The 25000-nt window shown below is 43.2% G+C and overlaps 1 protein-coding gene across 3 annotated transcripts in view; it reads left to right on the top strand.

Moving 5' to 3' along the window:
* Positions 1 to 25000, top strand: part of LOC143283964 (uncharacterized) — a 182162-nt gene that overhangs the window by 39545 nt on the left and 117617 nt on the right. Inside the window, exon 1 of one of the 3 annotated variants that reach the window (XM_076590440.1) lies at positions 20910 to 21022. The exons of 1 other annotated variant lie outside the window; for it this stretch is intronic. Coding sequence is in view for 1 of the 2 variants with exons in the window: in XM_076590439.1 (XP_076446554.1) it covers positions 21366 to 21418 (53 nt within the window). In the remaining variant the exon portion in view is untranslated. Of the gene's footprint in view, positions 1 to 20909; positions 21023 to 21241; positions 21419 to 25000 lie in introns of those variants that run through there. One more of the 3 variants, XM_076590439.1, reaches the window with a different exon arrangement.

Genomic DNA, 25000 nt, shown 5'->3' on the forward strand with positions numbered 1-25000 from the left:
GCACACACTCACATACACACACACACACACACAACACACACACACACACACACACACACACACACACACACACACACACACACACACACACAGCATGCATGCGCGATGCACAGACACACATTCCCCTGTACAGAACCGTAGCATGCATCGGTGTTCGGATCTTTTTTTTTTTTTTTTTTTTTTAATCGTCCAGACTCATTTCTTTGAGAGGGCGTAAGAGAGGGGAGGTGTAAATAAGGAAAAGAAAAACATTCTGTAGCACGATGACCCTTCCCTTCCCCATTTCCATAAGTACTTTGTGGACGTACCGTAAGGGGGGGTACACAAAGACAACAAGAAAAGACCACAGTGGTGTGACAGTGGGCTGGCTGGGCGACACGCATGGGATTAGGGTTGTGTATGAGCCGCGCATATACACACTACATTTTTACTTCTGGCTGGATTAGTTTAACAGGATCTTTCTCTTTCCCCCCACTCCCAACCCCACCCGAACACTTTTTTCTTCTTCTTCTTCTTCTTTATTTTATTTTTTACCTGTCGTAGGCAGGCAAGCATGACTGACTGCAGTCCACTCCTGATCTGGATGTTGTGTACACGTGTGCACAGTGGAATAAGGCCCGTCTGCACTGCACACCACACCTGGTTTTTCAGTTGGAGATAATGGACGGAAGAAAGGGAATGATATACAGTCGTCGGGTGTTGTAATCTTGGTTTCAGAATGTTTTATCGATTCTTCTTTTTTTTTTTCTCAGAAATCGGAATTAACATAGTTTTGTGAATTTGAGTAGAGGTTCATGTCGTTTGTTCAGAGATAGAAATTGTTGGATTAGTTTTGGATACATATTTCACGTTAGACTGATTTATCATTTTGTTCGGACGCTGATAAGATTTTATACTGTCTTGTTTCTGGTCAAGCTTCTTCTTTTTCTTCTTCTTTGTGTGTGTTTGTGTGTGCGTGTTGCTGGCATTTTTATACTTTACATAGACATGCTCCAAAGAATTTGATGTTTGGTTGTCAGACAATAAGTGTACATTGTTTAGAGAATTTATTATTCGGTTGTTTGGCGTCAACAATTGCACGAAAAAATTTGTTCCCATAAACAACGATGGTTGCATGTGATAAAGTATCCGTCCACAAAGACAGCAGTCAACGACTAGACGTGAACTGTTTTCGGGCACAGACTCAGAATGGCGTCTCCGTCCTTCCAGAATGCAAGTGTTCTAGCTTTTATGATTGATTGATGTGATCAACAAAGTAAATTTGATGATTCAGATCAAATCAAACCAGTAGAATTCGACAGAACTTTATTGATCCGGTTGGAAATTATTCACGCTTGTTTGCTTTTTGTACGTTTCAGACGACATTAAAAAAAACCCACAAAAATACACCTACGTTGTCTTGTGTCCTTGTTTTCTCTTTCGGTACTAAGCCCACATGGTGGGTAGGTTACCACACGGTTTCAACACCTACTTGTTCTTTTTTTTTCTTTTTCTTTTTCTAGCACCAGTAATCGCTCGACTTTCTCTTGCCAGCGTCAAGGGTACCCCTTGCAGACTGTAGTTCAGGAACTTGTCTGACCATTAATATTTCTGATTACAGCGGCAATTGCTGCTAATGCTTCAAATCGTGCCCGGTACCTTTATGGTGAAACGTGACCATGGTCTGGAACAGACCGACAGGAAAGTGAATGGAGGGGGGTGGGCCACAACAGAAAAACACTCCCGTGCTGTGGTTCAGTTCCCTGCTGTGTCATGCGAGGCTTTTCACGCTGTTTCAATGAATGTGTGTGCGACTGCCAGCGTTTTGGAGGGAGAGGTGGTGGAATCTTTCAGGTCCGATAACAACACTGTGTGGATTTCGATATTCAACGAAGAGAGTTTGGATGGTTTCGATCTTCTAGGAATTTTTTAAGCTGCGTGTGTACCCGGTATATGTGTGTAAACAAAAAAATATGATCAAAGTTAATATGTCTGAGACAAAAAGGAGACGTAATTGTAAAAGGAAACAGGCAAAGCAACGATGTCGAGTGTTTTTCATGGCTTAGTGGTTGTAAGGTGCAAAAGGTGAGACTTGGTAGTGTGCAATATATATATATATATATATATATATATATATATGTATGTATGTATAAAGTAAGTCAGTTGTATGCATGTATTTTATATTTTTTCAATCTCATTACAAAAACACTACTTATGAAGTGAAATAAATGATACAGATATAAAATGGACGAAGAAAGCTCTGCGTAGACAGTCCAGACTACCTTTTCGTAAATTACAGGGTTTTATTACACAGGTTTCTTTATCCATTTGATTCCTCTCCATGTGTATAATACAATGTTACCAAGGTAAGTTTTAGCCACAAGAACATTCTAGCTATTTCAAAAAAGGCCTATATCTACAATATGCTATTTATGGTTTTGTGTTACTCTACGATTATATAATAGTACTTTTTTTTCTTTTTATTTCTGGATACAGTATGGTCATATACTTCACACCAAGTGAACAAACAGACAGATATTTATACGGAGTCATTTCAGCATTCCAGTCAACAGAACGTTGTCAAGGAAATGATGTTGACATAGTCCAGACTGTTTGGGTCAGTTTGTGACAAGAGGGGTTCTCTTAATATTGACTTGACCAATCTTTGACGTCTCTCGGAGTACGGAGAATGGACCCGTAGTGACCACTTGGTGTCGCCTTTCATTCTATGACGATTGTTCGTCAATTATTAGTCCCATGCGTCGCCACAGTTGAAGACACACTGAGAGGACTGGACTATATAGCTATTCTGCTTCCAACGTATATTGAACTACAGATATCGTGGACGGACTTTTTTTTTTTTTTTTTTTTTTTTAAGACAGGCAAACGTCTTTTTGAAGGTATGGAGTTTGGTGGGAATAGAATTGAAGTAGTGACATAAATAAAGTTCATTTCTTTCGTGCGGTGAAGGGAGCGGCCATTCCGAAACAGTCTGTTGTCCTTCTGAGTCCGGGATTATACGAACATCAGCTCTAATATTTGAGACAACAAATAATCAAACTTTTAGGTGAATCATTTTCTCCTTCGAGGACGTCGCATTTTACTTCTTGGCGACGCGTTTCCGTAGTGTTCATTTATTCATTTGCATTACGGTATCTTTGCTTGTCCAATATCTATCCATTCTCTGAAAACTTGTCATTTGATTGTTTGTTTGTTTGTTAGAATGTCAGTCAGTCATCAGTTCTCCAGTTAGAAGTTTAGTTCGTCAGTTAGTTCGTGAGTGAACGCATTCGTCAGTTTCCATTTAGTTATCATGTTGCTTATTTTCCCAAGACAGTTTCGGGAAAAAAAAAAAAAAAAAAATCACTGGCACTGGAGAAGAAAAGCAGCCTTCACGTAACCGCTCCACAAATGATTATTATGATGGTCAAAAGAAGGAAAGGGAATGATGGGTTGGGGATGCGAAGGGAGAAAGTAAGCTTTCTTTTTGTTTTGTAATTGACCTGCTCTCAAGATGTGTAACACAGAAGAACTAGCATCGACCCACACGCTTGAGGAGAGCAGCCGCCCGGAGATTATGGTTTCCAACAGGGCAGTAGAGCAGAGATCCGCGCTATGGGGTGGAATGGACCAGTTCACCCAAGCGCGTTCACCCATGGAGGGGTGGATTTAGCCACAGTCACCAGGGATTGGGGCTACTGTTCAAAGGACCGACACTGCAGGGTTGGATATGGACCATTACTTTTGCTTGTTTTGTGATACCTGTTGAGATCTTTTCTTCGTCTGATCGTTCGTTCGTTCATTCGATGTTTGTTCTTCTGTGTTACACATCTTGAGAGCAGGTCAACTACAAAACAAAAAGAAAGCTTACTTTCTGCCTTCGCACCCCCAACCCATCATTCCTTCTTTTGATCACCGTGGTATTTGTGGAGTGGTTCCGTGAAGGCTGTTTTTCTTCTCCAATGCCAGTCTCACAAACGTGAGAGAAAGCAGATGAAAATATGAACGTACACAATGGATGCACACGATTACTGGAGATAGCCTTGGATACGTGTGTTTCTCCCGCGGTTTCTTGCCACACTGGAGCAGTTTGTTTGTTTGTTTGTTTTGTTTTGTTTTGTTTTTTAACAGAAGAGGCTGAGTAGTGTGGTACCAGGATGTGATCGGTGGCGAAGTTTGACAGGAGTTGTTCGTGTGTTAGATGCGTGTTTTCTTTCTTTCATGGTCTACATGTAGCTTTGGACATTTACTTTTTTCAGTTTTGATTCACGGTTTCACCTCTCTTCCTATACCGTGAGACATAGCAGACTGTAGAATGGCGACTTTGATTTTTTTATGGGAATTTACTTGATAATAGAAATTTGAGGATAATCCGTTTTTCAGGCCTTAAAATGTCGCACATTACTAACAGCATGGAAGTTATATCTGTTGCATTAAGTACAGTTTTATTGTCAAATGTCTCAACTGCATCTACCATCTTTTTATACTTTTCTCGTGATAATGAGCACTACTTCTATCCCTGCGACTAAGAAAATGTTATTATTGAACTTACAAGTGTGTAGCTAAGGACAATATTTATGTGTTTGGGGGCAGTTTCAGTGCAACTTTCATACGATACCAAGAAAGTTGGAAGTGAGTTCTGTGTTTTACCAATTGGTCTTACATTCTGTTTATGCGTCAGCAAAAAACACACAAAAAACAAAACAAAAAACAAACAAAAAAATGCATGTGAAATCCTTTTTCTGGTAGTGAGAAGGTGAAGTGACCAGCTAAGTCAGCCAGAGACAGAAATCAATGAGTCCTTGCATAAAAGACGTACCCGTAGGTACTGTGAAGTGATTATCACATTATAAGACGAAAGCGAAGAAGTGGTTACAGTGCTCTGTGAAAAGCACCACGCAAATAATTTATGACACCAGAGTGAGCAACGGTTTCCAGCACAGGGATACTTAAAAAGGAAAGACAGATGGTTAATACCATTATGAATAGATGGTAATACCAGTGTGTTAAAACAGAAGAGATTGTGCGAAACGAAGCAGGAGACTTTAACATCAATATCAAAACATCGAGATTGTGCTTTGCACAGACAAATGTGGAAATGATAACACTATTGTGAAAACACTACAGGAGTTGTACAAAACAAAGCAAAGAGATAATAACACAAATGTGAAGAAATCATAGGATTTTTTTTTTTAAATCAAAGATGATGATAATACTTGTGTGAACACATCGCAGGGGTTGTACAAAACAAAGCAAAGAGATGGTAACATCAGTGTGAAGACATCACAGAGGTTGTGGGGGAAAAAAAAACACCCCCCAAAAAAACAAACAAAGCAAACATGTGATAGTAAATTTGTGAGAACATCGCAGGAATTGTACAAAACAAAGCAAGGAGATAATAACAGAAGTGTGAGAACATCGCAAGAGTTATGCAAAACAGAGCGAAGACATGATTACACCAGTGTGAAAACATCGCAGGAGTTGTACAGAGCAAAGCAAAGAGATGATAGTACCTGACTGAAAACATCGCAGGCGTTGCGCGAAACAAAGCAAAGAAATGGTGACACCAATGTGAAAACATCATAGGAATTGTACAAAACAAAGCAAAGAGATGAGAAAACCACTGTGAAAACATGGGTCCTATGCAACGTCGACGGAACAAGGCTCTGAGAGTGAAGAATTTAACAGCGTAAGAGGAGAGTGACAAAAATCAGTCCGGTGTGGCAGCAGCCATGTCGTCTGTCCGCCGTCGCTTCGCTTACCCGCCCATGGGTGTGGCCTTGGACCTTAGGAACCGTTCCAACTGGACTCAGCCCGGGACTATTTCTACGGCCGCCGCCACCACCACCACCACCACCACCTCCACCTCTGACACTTCCCCACCTGCTAACGTCAGGTAAGAGTGTGATTACCTCGTCGTTTATAATATTTCCCCTCTGTAAACAGCAACAATAAAGACAACAACAACAAAAACAACCACAATGATTAAAATGATTGTAATAAATAATAATAAGAAGAAGAGCAACAGCAACAGCCACAACAACAATAATAACAGTAATAATAATTCATTATCATCATCACTACTTATCGTTTTAATACTTATAGAACAAACAGCAGCAATAGTAACGACAGCGACGATAAATACAGTGATCTAAATGATAGCAACAATAATGATGAAATTGATAATAAGTGAATATGCAGTTGAAAAACAGTCCGAAATAGTAACAACAGTAACAGCAGTAGTAGTAGCAGCTGCAGCAGCAGTAGTAATAGAAGTAGTAGTAACAGCGGCAGGAACAACAGAAGCACTAGAGAAAGAAAGAAGATGATGGCGAATACCCATACTAAAAAAAAAAAAAAAAAAAAAACACCCTAGATGGTTTCGCAGCCCAGTCACGACACATGTTAATATACTGTACTCAGTGGGTCTCGGCAATAATCTGCCCCCCGTGCTACAGTAGGCCGACAAGTGTTTTGGGAACCGGACAGAAGAGACATTTTTGTGACTTGTGTCCCAACAATACTTACGGTGTGCTCGTATGTCTGTGTCATCTTGGCACCAAGACACGGCTGACCACAGACATGATTTTAGAGTTAAGACTTCATGCCTGTGTCAGTTGACCCTTGTCTCAGCCTCTAGCATTCGGCGTGTGTGATTTATTGGTGGAACAGTGAGGATGAAGGAAAAGAGATACGGGGAAAGGGGACAAAAGAGAGAATAGCACACACATGCGCGCGCACACACACACACACACACACACGCACACACACACACACATGACGCAGTCTTCAGCTTCAGCACAAGCATAAAAGAAAATAACAGAAATGAAAGAAAATACAATTCCTGTTGCATGACACGTCCAACAGTTAATAACGTAATGGGTATTAAAAGATTTTTTTTAAGTTAAAGCTCAACAAAACAAAAAATTCTTCGTTTATGCTTCAATAATAAACGTGGTTTCCTTTTTTTTCTTTTTTTTTTTCTTTTTTTTTTCCGCGTATCCGACGTGACAGTGATTCAGCGTGAAGGCACGCTGTTTGGCTTTGTGTGAAGGCATGGACTGGGGGACATTCCTTCCCCAAGAAAAGAACATAACGTACCGGCTTGAGAGGGCCGTGAAAGCAGTTGACATTCTTATTAGTTCCAACTTTGTGGTGGTGGTGGTGGTTATGGTGGTGGTCGAAAGTTGGCAGCGTACGTGACAGTTATATTTTAACACTCGTATACATGCAAGCATGAATGCACGTGGACACACATTGTCATTCACACGCGCGAGTTCATATATACACACTTATTTGATAAACATTTGGCTCGTTAAGATAGTGCCCGTCACTAAAACTCAGGCTACTTCTCTCTCTCTCTCTCTCTGTGTATGTGTGTGTGTATGGTCCCCCACACTGTCCCATTTTCTTGACCTTTCACAACCCCACCTCCTCCCACTCCCTCTTTTGTCAATTTCATTAACTCACGTCTGCATCTTTGACGTCCTCCTCACACGAGAGATTTCAGAACCAGACAGTTTTTTTTTTTTTTTTTTTTGAAGAACCACTGTCTGTGTTTTATCTTACACACTCAAGTGCCGAAATGCGCATTTGAATGATCCGAAGTGTGTGTGTACTGGTGGTGTTTTTGTTTTCATGCGGGAAAAAAATGTGCACCCAGAGAGAAAGAGAGAGAGAGAGAACTTGCTGAAACGTGGAACCAAGTTGACCAATAATTCTGTCCCGTGAAAGACCCGCGATGATACGGCAGGTACCCAAATGCACAGCGAAAACGGATCACACACTGACACACACATACACACACACGCGCGCGCGCACGCACACATACACACAGAGAGAAAGAGAAGAAAGCACGCTCAACCCACACCAAAAGGTGTCAATATTGACTGATCCTCATAAAACTGCTTCCCCCGGCCTGTTTTACACGGACGATTTATCACCAAGAACGCATCCAGCAGGGGTGTTAGCCGATACCGTGCTGTCAGAAAGAAACAGCTGCTTTTGGCAGGATACTCTTTGGTACCGAGAGAAAATGGTAAATCGAAGTTGAAAGCAAGATATATAGATAGATACATAGATACATCCGTCCCCTTCCTGCACACGCGCGCACACACACACACACGCACACGCACACGCACACACACATTCGTTCACCCGCCGCTTCCTCCTCCACCTCCACACATACAAAAGTACAAAAGGAGTGAGAGAGAGAGAACTCAGAACTGTTTTGATGTACATCGGCCTTGGGTCACAATACAAAGGAGGGCTTGGGTCGGGAAGGGGACAAAACAGAGGTTCATTGATGAACATTCTGCATGCAGAGGAATTGTGAGAGAGAGAGAGAGATACCTGCATAATAAAAATACTATATTGAAAAAAAAATGGGGGAGGGAAAAGACCGAACAAAACCGAGTAAGTATGAAGTCGGCGGCAATCACAAAGTGACGTAGCCAGCAGCATTTGACGTCATGATTGCGTCATCGTGACGCCGGTTGTACGTCACACTCCTTTCTCTATAATTATTCCGCATGTCATCTTTTCCCCCGGAGTCACATCCGATTTCATAACGGCGCTTTCTTTCCCCGCCAGCTGGTCTGAGCGCTGGAGCATGAATAACTGGCTGGAGCTGCGTTGTCTTGGTCTCCCTGATCCTACTTCCCACCAGCAATATCCTTCTCCGCATCCGCACAGTAGACAACCCCCACCCGCAACCAACGTTTGAAAAAAACAACAAAACAAAAACAAACAAAACAAAAAACCACAACAACAACCACAACAACAACAAAAACCGTTAAGACTGACGGCACTTTTTTTTTTCTTCTTCTTTTTTCTTTTTTTTTTGGGGGGGGGGGGGGGGGGGGCAGGGAGTAGGGGGGGATGCGGTTGGGAGAGAAATTTGTCTTGCTGGTGCTGGGTCTGCGTTTTTCAACTTCAAAGAACTGAAGAACAACGATAAGGGTTGAAACAGAATGTCCTATTTTGAAGTAATGTAATAGTTAATAGTACACTGAGTAAAGAAAACAAGAGTTTGTTTTGTTTTAGTTACAAAACGTTTGGTGGGGCCATTAAGAGTGAAAAACACCAGTACAGATTCAGTTTAATCACCGAGTTGTCTTTCATGTTTTCTCTTTTCTTATATGACTGTTTCAAGGCAACGCGGAAACTCTCAGATCCGCATGGATTGTCTTGGTTAAAAAATCATATATACATCTGGTCATTCTGTACAACATGGTCGGATGGACAAATGATATCATATTCCTTTTTTCGGCAAGTTTACAGACGACATAGTCTTCAAAAATGACAACAATAATGATCATGGTAACGCAAAGAAAACGATGTGGGCATGATGGACAAGAAATGACAGAGTATATACTGAAGCCCCTTTGAACCAGTTCGTCGACATCAACGACCACCTGCCGTGAGAGACGTTCATCCAGAAAGAGCTACTGTCTGATCTGGAGAAAAACGCACACGCGAACACACACACACACACACACACACACACACACACACACACACACACACACAACGAAAGAGATAGGGGGGTGGGGTGGAGTGGAGGATCTCACGAGATGACAGCCGTTGTGACAGCAGCGTCCAGAAGCGGTTAATGGGGGAAAGGGACAGACGGTGGCAGGCAGGTGTGGCCCTTGATGTTTGCGTTGTGTTGTCTCATTACTGCCACTTCAGTCAGTATGCAGCAGAGAGACACAGCCCGTTCAGCTGGAAACGTCGCGCTGTTCCTTGCCATCCCCGCTGTGCCCACCATCTCCAGCAAAAACCAGGGTCTGGGGTTCAGCGGTTAGAGGCCTGACAGATGGCCACATGTCCCGGTCCACGCCCAAGGCTTGATTTTTAAAATGAAGTTCGGTCCGCGGTTGTGTCAGATTAGTTCAGTCGGGCACGTCATCAGAATTGCATGTCGAAGATAGATTGTTAGTTTGAATCCTGGTTGTGGCTTTTTTTTCTGTTTCTATTGTAAAAGGATGTCAGCGTTATGATGTTATTGTTTGTTATGATACGTGCAGGTTTTCCGTCCTCGCCACGCGGGATCCAGAGGATAATAATAGATGATAAGATAGATAAATAAATGGATAAATGGAAATTGAGAAACAGTTGAACGGATTTTAGTTTGATTCAGCTTCACCCTTTTCGTCCCAGGGAAAATATCGGCAATGGACGACATATTGAGCCTGGACATGTCTGGGAGAAAATCTCAAAGCAGTTCTCGCACCGAACAATGCGAACGTTTGTCTGAATACAGAACGGTTTTCTTCCTTTCCGAATCCTCTTGATGAGTGGAAGAGAATGTTCATGATATCCTACACATCTGAAGCTGGAGGTCCTCTCATTCTGAAGGATGTTTACTTGTCCGCCGTTTGCTGTGTCTGTCGTGAAGCCAGAAATAGCCGCCACACGCATTCCGCCCCTCACAGACCCTCCAGGGAACATTCTCCCGCACATTCCTTGTCCCTGTCTCGCTTCTGAACATCTCGCCTCGCTTCTGAAGTTGTCTTGCTTGCAAACATTTTTCGGGGCACAGTTTGGGATTACGTTGCGAGCTTGTTGCCAGAAAAAAGTCGCAGCTGACCACACAGACTACGGTTGTTGGGGGTTCTCCTGGTGATGGGTGTGCATTGTGTGGACATGTCCTGGCCAGGAGGGCAGCCATGTCTGGGCAGTGGGAACAAGGCGAATAATGCTGCTGGAATTTCGGGGTTTGGTTTGGAAGTGGTTCCTTGCCAGTTCGTGGTGTGTTGAAGGTGTGGTTTTAGAGGTGATGAGTCTTCCCTTCTCTGCCATCTCCTCCCTTCCCATTCTTTTTGTTCCCTCCCCCTCCCTCGCACCGCCACCCCCCAAGCTGTGTATCCAGAAAGCGTCTTCTTTCATCATTTTGCTGATAGCGCTTTCCTCTCCATGCGCGTTTCAGTCTTCTTATTATGTTCCTGAATTCAGTTATTTTGAGTGCATCATCTGAGTTCTCAGAGGAAAAACGAGAGAGTGATGGCTAATGATGGTGAACAGTCTGGGACAAACATCATCAGTCTTTTCTGAGTTCTCAATTGAAAAACGAGAGAGTGATGGCTAATGATGGTGAACAGTCTGGGACAAACATCATCAGTCTTTTCTGAGTTCTCAATTGAAAAACGAGAGAGTGATGGCTAATGATGGTGAACAGTCTGGGACAAACATCATCAGTCTTTTCTGAGTTCTCAATTGAAAAACGAGAGAGTGCTGGCTAATGATGGTCAGCAGTCTGGGACAAACATCATGTCTTTTCTGTGTTCTCAATTGAAAAACGAGAGAGTGCTGGCTAATGATGGTCATCAGTCTGGGACAAACATCATGTCTTTTCTGTGTTCTCAATAGAAAAACGATGGTGAACAGTCTAGGACAAGGGACAGCTGAAAGTGTTGTTAACTGTGGGTGATGTAACGATAGACGTCAGATGTAGCGTAGCACCCACAATTTCATGCATGTATGCAAACTTTAAAAGTCTCACGCACGCATAAAGAGACAACGTGATCAGAGACGGAAGAAGGTTATGCAGGTGCTTTGGTTTCCCGCGAGGCAGGTCCATCCTGCTCGGTCACCAGCAAGGAACAGCTGTTACGCTCTGTGGAGGACTGATCGGGCCTCGTACGACTTTGAAGATTCACGTGGACACTCACAGAGGTATGATGGGCGGAAGGAAAGAAACAGTTCTGATTCGTGGCATGTTGAAATCGTAGCAAAGAAGGATATTGGTGTTGGGGGGCCACAATATCAAATAATAAACAGTAGTAAGTAACCCACAGGGCATTAATTAGTTGATTTATGTCTGTGAATTCTTGAAATCAATCTCTCTCTCTCTCTCTCTCTCTCTCTCTCTCCACTTCCCCCCCACCCTACGAAGAGAAACACATACGTAAATACAGTTGTGGTACTACTTGCAGAATTTGAACTCAGATCCTGGGCAAGAATATCAAAAGTGTCTATTTCTCGTCAGTTTTGGTGGTGGTGGTTTATGTTTGTTTGCATTAATTTTGTTGTTGTTATGTTTTTGTATCTGCATGACTAAAGTGGCTCATGTGTGTAACCAAACTTTTTATTGGTATGTGTAAATATAAGAACAGAAAAGAGAGGAAAAAAAACAAGTGAAAATCGGCACAGATACATACACATAAAGCACAGACGACAATAAATCTGTACAGTTATGTCCTATTTTTCTGTGTTGCTTCCTTAACCCTTTTTTTTTTTTTTTTTTTTTTTTTTTTAGTGAACAGACAAAGCTTTCGTTAGCAGCGTCATTAACTGTGCACAATCTTAGCTGCCCTCGTAACAAGTTGTGACGACAAAGACGAACACTGGGCCTTCATACAGGGCGCTTCTCACCGTGTAAGCTGTGTCACGAACTGTCACAGAGTTGAAACATGACATGTGACGGCCGCCATTACACATCGTGACGAACAGAGGCAAACTCTTGTCGGAGTTTCCGCTCCGCTTGAGAATCTTTGTTGCCGTTTGGGAATGTAGACAGTGTCTTTCAGCGGTGAAGAGTTTGTACTGTTTGGAGATGTTGTGCTGTTTTTTGGAAGACTCAAAAGGATTTTCACGTGTGTTTTTTTTTTTTTTTTAATAATTTTTTTAAACCATTTTTGTATGTTGGAAATGTCAAGAATGTGAAGAATAATTTGTGCTGTTGGACTTACTAGAGTTGTGACCGTTTCTCATCGTGGATTTACTGAGGATAGAGCTTGGAGTGTTTGGGTGGTTGTGGAAGAGTGGAGTGTTACCCCATCGAGTGTTTAACCATCATGACCTATCCTGAGGGAGCAAGGTCACTGTGGTTGGAGGCCGTTTTGTGAGTACACAATAAGTTTTCCTTCCCTTTTTCAGCGTGGTTGTGTTTGGAAGGTACACAGGGAGACTGACCGTCACTGATGGAAAGTGGTGGAATGGCGCGCGCGAAGTGTTTGCCTGTCTCGAAGAACCACCATCACCAACCACACACACACACACACACACCCTACCACCTCACCACATCCTGATTCCCACCACCCGCTTTTGTTGCTGTTATTGTTGTTTTGTTTTTGACGCTTAAAGACTGAAAACAACTGCAATTTTTGCATGTGTACGTGTCTCTGTGTGTGTATGTATGATTTCCCCTCTCACTCGCTCTGTGTCACTCGGTGGTTCGCACACACACACACACACACACACACACACACACACACACACACACACACACACACACACACACACACACACACACACACACACACAAGCAGAGATAGATGAAGGTGTCCGTGTCTTGTGGACATGCAGAGGGACACCCCCTAAAGGGCACGTGCCCATCAGAGACCAGGAGGATGACCCATAAACTTGATCTGAATTGCCGCAATTACCCCTCCACGTACTGTGTAAAATGGCCACCCAAAGTAAGCGTCACCCAAACTCACCACACGGCATTAATATTTGAAAAGTTAAGATTAAGCGACCATAAGCTTCCCGGTCATAATCCACAGTATAGCCAGGCACAGCAAGAAAGGGGAAAAACTGAGCTTCTTTTGAGATACAGGTAAAAATAGTGACCATTGCCTATTCAGTTATTTCACTTCCACTTATAATGGTAGCTGTAACACGCTCTTGCCAAAACTTTCCAGCGTCACCAAAATGCTTTCAGTTTGTTTGAATTGTTCCATAATGGACTGATAAAAAGTATGCTTAAAGTGTCACGACTGATGGGAATGAATAATGTTTTCATTGTTTTATCGAATATTTGCTTACTAAGCTTTAAGCACATTCCACAGGCATAAATGGCAAGTAATTGTGAAATATATTTTTTGTTACTCATAGAGGAAATCAGACCTTTGTACTGAAGCCACCGGTGTTGTGTTTACGATATTGTTTTGCTAAAAATAATCCCATTGGGTTTGGAGTCTCATAAAAAATATGTCGAATGTTCGCCGGATCACTCTTTAAAAAAAACCAAAAAAAAAAAAAAAAAACCCAGTGACATAAAAAGGAATAAAGAAGTAAAGAATCAGATAAATCGGTGTGTTACATAAGCCAGGTGTGTAAGTCTTTGTGTAAGTCTTAAAGTAATGCATGAAACTGGTGACTGGCAGAAACCTGCTTTTAATCATTATCAACTTATTTGTTTATTCTTGTTTGTTTTACTTCGTTCCTTTGCCATTTTGCTGGCTTGGTTGGTTGGTTGGTTTGCTTTTTGATCAAAGCAACAAGTCATACATATAAAACGTTCGTACCAATTCCAAGACTGCATCAACTAACGGGAAAACTCAACGAAATCTTGTCAGCTCTACCAGAAAAGGCGGAGAGCTTCAACGGCCTAGTCATAATATAAACCTCCCGTTTTACAGGCGTTGCCTGCGACAGCTATGGCCACGTGTTGAAGCTGGCTGTATATAGTGTAGAGGAATGGATGTTCACAGGTGATACGAAGGATTGTATCACTGCAGTCTTGACCGATAGAATCATGCGCAGGCGGACAGGTCACGTCACTGCAGGCTCAGTCACGAAGGCAGGCAACGGGCCAACATATCTGAACGGAAGATCCTTCCACATTCCTTTTATTTATGTTTTTTTCCTTGTCACGCAGACATATTTTTGTTCGAGATTGTGTCTACATATAATGTATGTCTGACTGCCTGATGGATTAGTTGCTAATCTCTCTTTTTTTTTCTAAACCATGCATAGAATGTGTGTGTGTGTGTGTGTGTGTGTCACACACACACACACGCACACACACACACACGCACACACACACACCACAAAGCTCTACATGTTTTCGTGTGCAAAATGTAAATGTTATATATCATATGAGAAAGCGATACAAAAAAGCGAGAGACAGAGGAAGGAGGGGAAAGATTCCTCGTTAATACCCAATCATGCGCAGTCACATGCACGTAACATTCAATGCAGACATTTTTTCTTTCAAATAAGAGATATGTGAATGGTGCGCATTGACATTCTGACACTTGCGTTTGCTTGACATGTTAATCAATCACGAAGGCAGGCAACGGGCCAACATATTTGAACGGAAGATCTTTTCTTCCTTTCTTTCTTTTGTCGTTTATTTCGTCATTTGTACAGACACACACAAAAGAAGTATGCGTGTGCACATATTAATAACTCGTGCGCGTGCACTGTCGTGCCGTGAGCGCGCAGACATACGTACAAACGCGTGTCATCCACATTTATTTTGCACAACAGCACGCAAACATAATAAATGTTATGCATGTCTGTTTCCGGCATATCTGCTTGTTTGTGTGTCTCTTTACTTGCCTGTCTGGTTTACTTGTGTATGGCATAGACTTGCTTAGTATGTGCATTGGTTCATCTGTCTGATTTACTCGTGTATGGCATTGGGCTGCTTTTTTAGTATGTGTGTTGGTTGATCTGTCCTCAATTATGTCTGTAATTTGCCTTCTTTCTTTACATATCCCGTTTTTGGAGGAGGGCAATGCTTGAAATGCCATCTCAGCTTACAGTCATAATCATCAAGATTTTTCATTTCCTCACATATCTCTCTCTTCCCTTCTCTGTGTCTCTCCCTACCCTCTCTCCCTCACCTTTCTGTCCGTCTGTCTGTCTGTCTGTCTCTCTCTCTCTCTCTCTCTCTCTCTCTCTCTCTTTCTCTCTCCTCCCCCTCCCGTCCCGCCCCCGACCCCCATTCTCTCTTTCCATTCTCTCTCCCTCCCCCGTGAATTAATTGACCTTCTGCTGACAGAAGCTGTAAAAATGTCCGTGTAAAATTCCTCTTTTACAATGGGGGAAATAATTCTGCGGTGATTGTTTCGTGAAAGTATTGGCGAATGATGCATCACGGAAAGAAACCTGGTGACCACTTTGTGGTAAGAAAACACACACGCACAGAGAGAGAGAGAGAGATGCATGTGTGTGTGTGTTTGTAAGCGTATGCATTTTAAAACCACGTTTCAAATAACAACAAACTAGGTTGGTGTGTTTTCCTGGGAAGATGAATGGTGAATCAATGACAGGAATTAAACATTGATAATATGAATTACAAATCAGTGAAGTTCAACTCTCCAGTGTTCTGTCTTTGTGGTAGCGTATGAATTACAAATCAGTGAAGTTCAACTCTCCAGTGTTCTGTCTTTGTGGTAGCGTATGAATTACAAATCAGTGAAGTTCAACTCTCCAGTGTTCTGTCTTTGTGGTAGCGTATGAATTACAAATCAGTGAAGTTCAACTCTCCAGTGTTCTGTCTTTGTGGTAGCGTATGAATTACAAATCAGTGAAGTTCAACTCTCCAGTGTTCTGTCTTTGTGGTAGCGTATGAATTACAGATCAGTGAAGTTCAACTCTCCAGTGTTCTGTCTTTGTGGTAGCGTATGAATTACAAATCAGTGAAGTTCAACTCTCCAGTGTTCTGTCTTTGTGGTAGCGTATGAATTACAAATCAGTGAAGTTCAACTCTCCAGTGTTCTGTCTTTGTGGTAGCGTCTGTCTTTTATGTCTGTCTGTCCTATACCCAAACCCAGCACCTCTCCCCCACCCACCCCCACCCCACCTTCCCCCAACACACACAAGCACATAACCCCCCCACCCCCTACCCCCCCTCCTGCTATTCTTTACCCCCCCCCCCCTCTCGCTTTTGCCCGATTTCCACCCCTGTCTGTCTGTCTGTCTGTCTGTCTCTCTCTCTCTCTCTCTCTCTCTCTCTGTCTATCTATCTATCTCTCCATTCTGGCATTACGCTAACTTTACGACTCAGGGAGTTCCGGGGTTGATTAAAATATTGATGAACAATGCTCCCCGGCGGTTAGAACGTCCTGGTCGAAGTCTTACTGCTTCAGATGTCTGATGTCGCTCGCTCGCTCGCTCACCCAGTCACATGACTGTGTAATGGTATTCTGCTGTGTCGTATTCTGCTGTTGTATATGTTGTATTTCTTCTATCGTCTTTTGTATGTTTTCTTCTTCTTCTTCTTCTTTTTCTGCATTCGTGAGCTGCATTTCCCTCGTTCACTCGTATGTACACGAGTGGGCTCTTACGTGTATGACCGTTTTTACCCCGACATGTAGGCAGCCATAATCCATGTCAGCGTTTGGTGGGTTATGGAAACAAGAACATATCCAGCATGCACACCCCCGAAAACGGAGTATGGCTGCCTACATGTCAGGGTAAAAACGGTCATACACGTAAAAGCCCACTCGTGTACATACGAGTGAACGTGGGAGTTGCAGCCCACGAAAGAAGAACTGCCATCAGTAAGGGGGGCTTAGTAGGAGGTCCCCTGCGTATTTGTTAAATCAGAACAGGCATTAGTGAACACGACCGAAGTGACTCGGCAACAGTGCAGGGTCACATCTGATGAGTTGCCTCCTGGCGTCTTAACATCAATAGCTAGCTCCCTGTTGACTTACAGCGCAAATCTGCGGCAACCCCCAAAGCCGGGTGTGGCTGTGTAGGGGAGACTCGGAATGAGCGGCGTGGGAGTGGATGCTACCGAAAACGGTACAGATGGGACAACAACAACAACAACAAAAGGAAAAAAAAGTGGGGGTTGGAGGGGGAGCAATGGACGTTGCTCTCTCTCTCTCTCTCTCTCTCTCTCTCTCTCTCTCTCTCTCTGTCCATGCGTGAGTTTTCGTACCCGCGCGATCGTTTAGTAAACATTTTGCAGTTCCCAACTTGTTTCATTTCTTTCATCAGACTCCTTATTTGAGGCAATGGCGAGACCAACCCGAAGCAGCTTTCAAACGGCACCCTTTTAATAAAACCGGAGATTAGAAAAGAGAGATAAACCACTTGCAGAAATTGATGAAGCCAGGCAGCCTGCGCCGCGACACGCATTCATTATTCATGAGCTGCCTTTGCCCCGCCCAAACTAAAGGAAAGCGTCAGTCGAACGCAGTCTCCTGAGTGATTTTATAATTTGTATTACACCTTTTTTCCCTTTTCTGTTTGCTTCATCCCACGCAGATGTCAAACTCAATTTTGTTGTGAATAACATTCCTAAATATTTATATGTATTGGTTACTTTTATTTCCCTATCACCACAGCACCATTTTTCACGAATCGAAAGATGACCTCCATTGCGGAAAACTATAATATTGGTCTTATCGAGATTCACTGTTTGTTGTAGTCTGTCTGTTTCTTGCTTAAGGGCATTTAATTGATTTTGTAACCCTATGGGTGTGTCAGATAAGAGAACAACATCATCAGCAAATAGCATTAAGAGCAAATCTGTTGCGCCAGGTATCATTTGTATTCCATGTCTCTCCTTCTTTGATAACTCCACTGCCAATTCACCGATGAAAAAGGAAAACAGCTGTGAGCTTAGCATACAGCCTTGTTTAACCCCTCTTGGACACTGAAAGAAGTCTGAATAAATACCTTTGTCACGAACACATACAAGTACAGAATCGTAGATGCTTTTAACAGCCATGTAAAACTCCGGAGAGAGAGAGACAGAGACTTAGAGAGAGAGATAGAGCACAATACAACGGTCTGCTCAGGCAACATGAAGCGTTCGTATATATATGAATTATATATATGATTATGTACACATAGATAGATTTAGATTTACATACTGATAGATCTGTATGAAATTATGTATGTATGTATTCATGTATGCATGTATGTATGTATAGACAGATGTTAGAAGAGAGACAGAGCTGAATATGTGTTTTATGTTTTGATATATATATGATGTAAACCAGAAAGTGTGAAAAAAAAGTAGCGTTACGAAAACGCAGTTCAGTAATTAATTTATGACTGTCTCTCTCATGTGCAGCATTGCGCTGGGGGGGGGGGGGGGGGGGGGGGGAGTTGGTGGTGGGGGGAGCTGCTTTATTTTCTTTTTATATTATCTACATTCAAGCAGATGCAAACGTGCTAAAAACCAAGCAAAAAATGAATCGTTTTTTTTTCGACGGGCGCAATAGCCGAGTGGTTAAAGCGTTGGACTTTCAATCTGAGGGTCCCGGGTTCGAATCACGGTGGCGGCGCCTGGTGGGTTAAGGGTGGAGATTTTTACGATCTCCCAGGTCAACATATATGTGCAGACCTGCTAGTGCCTGAACCCCCTTCGTGTGTATATGCAAGCAGAAGATCAAATACGCACGTTAAAGATCCTGTAATCCATGTCAGCGTTCGGTGGGTTATGGAAACAAGAACATACCCAGCATGCACACCCCCGAAAGCGGAGTATGGCTGCCTACATGGCGGGGTAAAAACGGTCATACACGTAAAATCCCACTCGTGTGCATACGAGTGAACGTGGGAGTTGCAGCCCACGAACGCAGAAGAAGAAGAAGAATCGGTTTTCATTGTATACAGCGAATCTTACTACACGTGGGAAATTCCAGGCATAACTTTCTCTTTACTGCAGCTGAACCGTCAGAACCGACCAATTTCCTTCAGGTGCGGAAGGAGATGGTGATTTACCCCCACACTTCCGCACTTCAGCACTGTTATAGACAGTAAGAAGGGGCCTGCCGCGAGTGGTTTATCTCTCTTTTCGATCTTTTCTAATCTCCGATAAAAACCCCAATCAGCCGTCTCACCCCCAGTTCGCTAGCAAAGCATAGTTCGCGCTGAGCTTTTTGACTGTGTGTGACACTGCCACCAGGTATACTGTGAACCATCTCCTTTTTTTCTCTCACTCTCTCTCGTCTGCATGTTTCGTGTCGTGCGTAGGGTGTTTATGTCTGAAATGGGGGGAAGTTAAAATTGGTCCACCCTTCCACATATATGGCAAAGAAGGGCTAGTCGGGTGAGTGACTCGATCAGCACACACAGGCCAGTACAGGACAACATCGGGCGGACACTTGGTTTGTTCCCTCCCACTACTGGATGTGTGCGAGTGCGTTGAAGTGTGGGCGTGTGTAGGGGACACAGCGCGCTTTTTTCTTTTTTCTTTTTTTTTTCTTTTTTTTTTTTTCACTGACACAATAACATGGAGGGGACTGCGGGTTCTGGTTTTCTGTTCTCCCCCACTTGAGGTGTTCAGAAGTGTGTGTGTGTGTGCGTGTGTGTGTGTGTGTGTGTGTGTGTGGAATATGTATTGAATATAAAGCAAAACCGTTCTCTCGTCCAGTCTCTGTGTACTTTTCTTTGGTCAATGGTTACAGCACTATTGATGTACGTCAGAATATCTAGCACTAGCATTTTCCTGATTGTGTGCTTGTTTATTTGGTTGAAGAGAATCTTGAATCTGAGTAAACAGCTATTTTCAGATCAATGATTATAGGAACAAAATTTATAGTGTTCAACACATGACATTTGTAACTATCGATTTGACAGCTCGTGAACCTTACATAAATAGAATGTTAAATAGAATTGAGTGCTACTGCTGGCATGCTCGTTCCAGCATTCTCGAAATGCTGCATGACCGTGTGCTGATGTCCTACAAAGAGTGATTTAGTGAATCTGACTTATAGTATACGTCGATGCCTATATTTGAATCAAGTTATCTGAATAATTAAAAAGAAAAAGAAAAGAAATGAATAAAATGTCAAGCCATCTCATTGAAAAAAAAAAGTGTTTACCGACTGTGTGTTTGACCACGATGGTGGATATTTATATTGTCCTTTTTTCACCCTTAATGATATGTTAGCAATTATCACTGATAATAATGATAATAACCATAGCATTGTCAGCCTGTCTGTTAACAATCAATGGGGATAAAAAATAATTTTTTGAAAATTAAAAAACACTGTAGCAAAGTGAAGAAAACATATCATGCATCGACCAGCGTTGCATGCATGCTCGACTAAAACAATGTTTTGGCACACACAAAAAAAATAAAGAAATCGAGCATCAAAAGCGCCCAACGACAGTAAACAGAAACCTGTGTAAACCTTGCCCACCTGTAGAGTGTCTTACCTGGGCACCACCACCCCAGCCCTTTACCGAAGGTGCGCGGATCCTCGCTCCAGCTTTTTAATTAGCTCGGGCCAAGATGGCGGCGCAGCGACGACAAGGGCTTCAGGTGAGCGAAGAGAGAGCGTGGCACAAGAGACAGCCGTCCTCCTGATCCTACCGGACAATGCACGGTCCCCAGGTAAGGGTACGGGGCGGGAGGGGTTGGGGGTGGCAGGGTCAGTAAAGGGGCGGGAAGAAAGGGGGCAAGTGTAAGCGAGGGAAGAGGGAGACCCCAAACGCGTCAGTAAAGCCAGCAACAACACACACACACACATTGTGTGCGTGACTGCAAGTTTCGGTGGGGATGTACCTGTGTTCGTACCTTCGCAAGTCAAGTGTGTGTAGCTTCGCGATTGTCCCTGCTGTGTTCATTTTGATTTCGCGGTTGAGCTCGTGTTGTGTTTACCTTACCTGTACGTGTGTGTGATCTATGTCAGTGCTGTGTCGTTGCTGATAGTGTGACAGTTTGATCGGATGTTTACATGGAGCGCTATCGTCGTCGTCGTCTGCCATCTTTCGGCGACGCGCTGTCACAGTGAGTTGTGTACTTTTCGCTCCTTCTCTCCATCCATCTCAGGAAGTGTTGGATCTTTAACCAGTGGTTTGGGTCAGTTATCTGGACAACAGCAACACAAAACAAGCCATTGCAATGCCGCGGAGGGTATTTGATTGAACACTTGGAGTTAAAAATGTAGATACCAGTTGTGGTCACTTGTAACCGTTTTGAGCCGTGCACACAACGTGTTGGAAGGCGTGTAGTTTGCTGTTTCAGCTACTGAAAACATGCGTCAATATGTTCTGTGTTTGATAAGCGTGCCAGTGTGTGTGTGTGTGTGTACTTGCGGTGTGTGTGTGTGTGTGTGTGTGTAGATGAGCAAACAAGCTTTTGTATGTTCATTCGTTCATTTAGTATGTTTGTGTATGGGGAGAGAGCGCGAATTTTCGCACTCGCACATGTGCACACACATTACTCGATGCTCTTGTATGTAAGAGCACGCTAAGTCCAGAGAAACATGCAGAGAGTATCTCGTTATTATCATTTTATTCTCCAGTACTACGAAAGAACAATTGCCCAGTGTGGAGAGAACCACGTTCGTGTTTATAAATAGCATCCCAGAAAACATGACATTGTCCCGCTTATGGTTTGAAAACAGCGTGGTCTGTTTTGAGTACAGGTGTCAACGACAGCCACTACGCCAAAGCTGATGTTTGCATTCATGGAGTTAGCTATTTCAAGTATGTCTTCCGTGTGAGAAGAGATTTCTGGGCAAACGTGTGTACATTTTTTTCTGCTTTGAACAAAAAAAGTGATGCCTCTTTCTGCATAAAGTGGTGATGTTCAAGTACACGATCGCATATGGTTTGTGTGTGTGTGTGGAGAGAGAGAGAGAGAGAGAGAGAGAGAGAGAGATTAAAGAAAACATTATTTTGTTTTCACAGGCATTTCTGTTTTTCAGAGCGAGAGAGAGATTTTTAAAGAAAACATTATTTTGTTTTCACAGGCATTTCTTATTTTCATCCAGGAATGGGCAGTTATATTTGCTGAAAAGCTTCGGATACATCTTTCAATTGGGTGTGGGAAGGGGCGTGTGTTGTGATGGGGAAAAAAATCTTGGTTCTGTTTTTTTCTGTCAAAATTTACTTGTCTCCCAATCTCATGATCAGTCTCCCAATGTCATGGCCACTCTCTCTCTCTCTCTCTCTCTCTCTCTCTCTCTCTCTCTCTCTCTCTCTCTCTCTCTCTCTCTCTCTCTCTCTCTCATACACTTAATACATTGATTCACTCACTCACACGCAATTTATGCGCAGAGAAAATGAGAGAGTAAAGAACAATTTCCAGAAGAGGGTTGGTGGTGAAAAAGAGGAATTGGAAGAACTTATATGTAAATTTATTCATTGATATTCTTCTCTACAGTTTTGAAAATGACAAAGGTTCGCACAGCACACTTGTCGTGGTGCAAATTTGTGTGTACATATTATGTAAACACTCGAGAAAAAACAACTTTTAGACAAATATATTACATGCAATGGCATGCTGTGAAGAATATATTTTTAGAGAAATCCTGTGTTTTGAAAGCATGCGTATGAATTGCCTGATCTGTCGGGAGCATATTTTTCTCTGTGTGTGTGTGTGTGTGTGTGTGTGTGAAAGAGACGGGGAAAAAAATGTTTGTATGTGAAAGAGAGAGAGAGAAAGTAGTGTGTTCAAGGTTCTTACAATTTCGTTTATGTGTGCCGTCAGTCCATTTCTAACTGTGTCTGGTCCCCACCCCACCTCCCCCATTGCCCCCTCTCTCTTTCTCTCTCTCTCTCTCTCTCCACCCCTCACTCTCACTCTCACTCTCACTCCCCGTCCGCTTTACCGAGCACACACTGTCAAAAACCATGATACACGCTTTAAATACAACTGATTTAAAACATCAATCCTAAAGCAGATTATAAGTTAAACTCGCTTGACCTGTCGGGACTGAGGTCAGCATTTTGTGTGTGTGTGTGCGTGCGTGTGTGTGTGGGAGCGGGGTAGGGGTGGGTGGGAGGAGTGAATATGTTTGATAATCATGGATAAAGCTGCTGTCCGTCCGAATGAAAATTACTGCTACTGATGCAGTAATTGCTGAATACTTAGAATGCAGACACCCCCTCACCTCCTATCTCTCCACCTACACACACACACACACACACACACACACACACACACACACACACACACACACACACACACGCCTTGTGCATATAATCCAAAATCGAAATTCGAGAGAATCATTTTGTGTATGGTGTAGAAATGATCATCTGCATTGTAACTGCTTTTGCCATTCCATTCCATTCATTCTCCTGCCCGGGATGGGCGTAGAGGAGACATGAGGGACGATTCCGTAGTCAGACGACGCCATCCGGTTCTATCTTCTGCCTGTCGTATCAGCGTAGCGCTATCCATATTGGTCCATTCCTTGATGTTGTCCATCCAGCATTTGGCTTGCTCCCTCTTCGCCTACCACCCTCTAGCGTTCCCTGTAGAACTGTCTTTTGCAGTGAATTGTGGCGTGTCACATGCCCGAACCATGACAGCTTCCTCCTTTTGACCACTGCTAAGAGCGGTTCCAGTGGACCCGCTAGCATAGTTATTTGGCTCTTGACAAAGTCATTGGTCTTTCTGTCCTTCCATGAGATTCCAAGCAATCGTCTGAAGCATTTTCTCTCAAACGTCTGGACTTTCCTAGTAGTCTCTGCTGTTTACGTCCAACTTTCAACTGCTTTTGAGGGGTCTGTTAATTAATGCCTGGTCAAGATTGCTTTCGGGTGAGAGTTCGTGGATCGATGAGGTGCCTTTCATGAGATATTCTGTCGGTATGTCCCTCTTTGTCTATAGATAGATATACCCGTTAATACTGTCTGCAGTTATCTCTCTCTCCCTCCCCTCTCTCTCTCTCTGTCTCTTTGTCTGTCTGTCTCTGTCTCTCTCTATCTCTCTGTCTCTGTGTGTATGTGTGTGTCGGAAAGAGGATGGGGTGTGTTCAAGGCTCTTGCAATTTCGTTAGTGTGCTGTCAGTCCATTTCTGTCTGTGTCTGCCCCGCTCCGCCCACCCCCATCTCTCTCTCTCTCTCTCTCTCTCTCTCTCTCTCTCTCTCTCTCTCTCTTTCTCTGTGCCATTCAGCAAAGAAAGCCAATAAAGAACACATCGATCAAGTTGTGTGCATTGTTGACGTCTCTGAAGCTCCCTTTGGAATTCGAAGTGAAGGGGAAGGTGGGTACACTGTGAATTCAGCGCATGTACACACACACACACACACACACACACACACACACACACACACACACACACACACACACACACACACACATCGCCCCGGCACACACGGAAAGAGACAAACATGCGACAGGCACAATAACGTTCTCAGTATGTGTGTGTGTGTGTGTGTGAACTGTGTGTGCGTGTGTGTGTGTGCGCGCGTGCGTCTGTGCGAGAGAGAGAGAGAGAGATAAAGGGACGGAGAGAGAGAGAGAGAGAGAGAGACTTCAAAAGAAACACAAAGAAGGGCTCACGCATTTGCACTTGCATTCGACCTTTACTTGAGTGTATACCCACTTTCCGGGTGTTTTTGAAATCAGACCCCCTGA

The sequence above is a fragment of the Babylonia areolata genome, chromosome 7 (assembly GCF_041734735.1).
Source record: "Babylonia areolata isolate BAREFJ2019XMU chromosome 7, ASM4173473v1, whole genome shotgun sequence".
In the NCBI taxonomy this organism is placed as follows: Eukaryota; Metazoa; Mollusca; class Gastropoda; order Neogastropoda; family Buccinidae; genus Babylonia; species Babylonia areolata.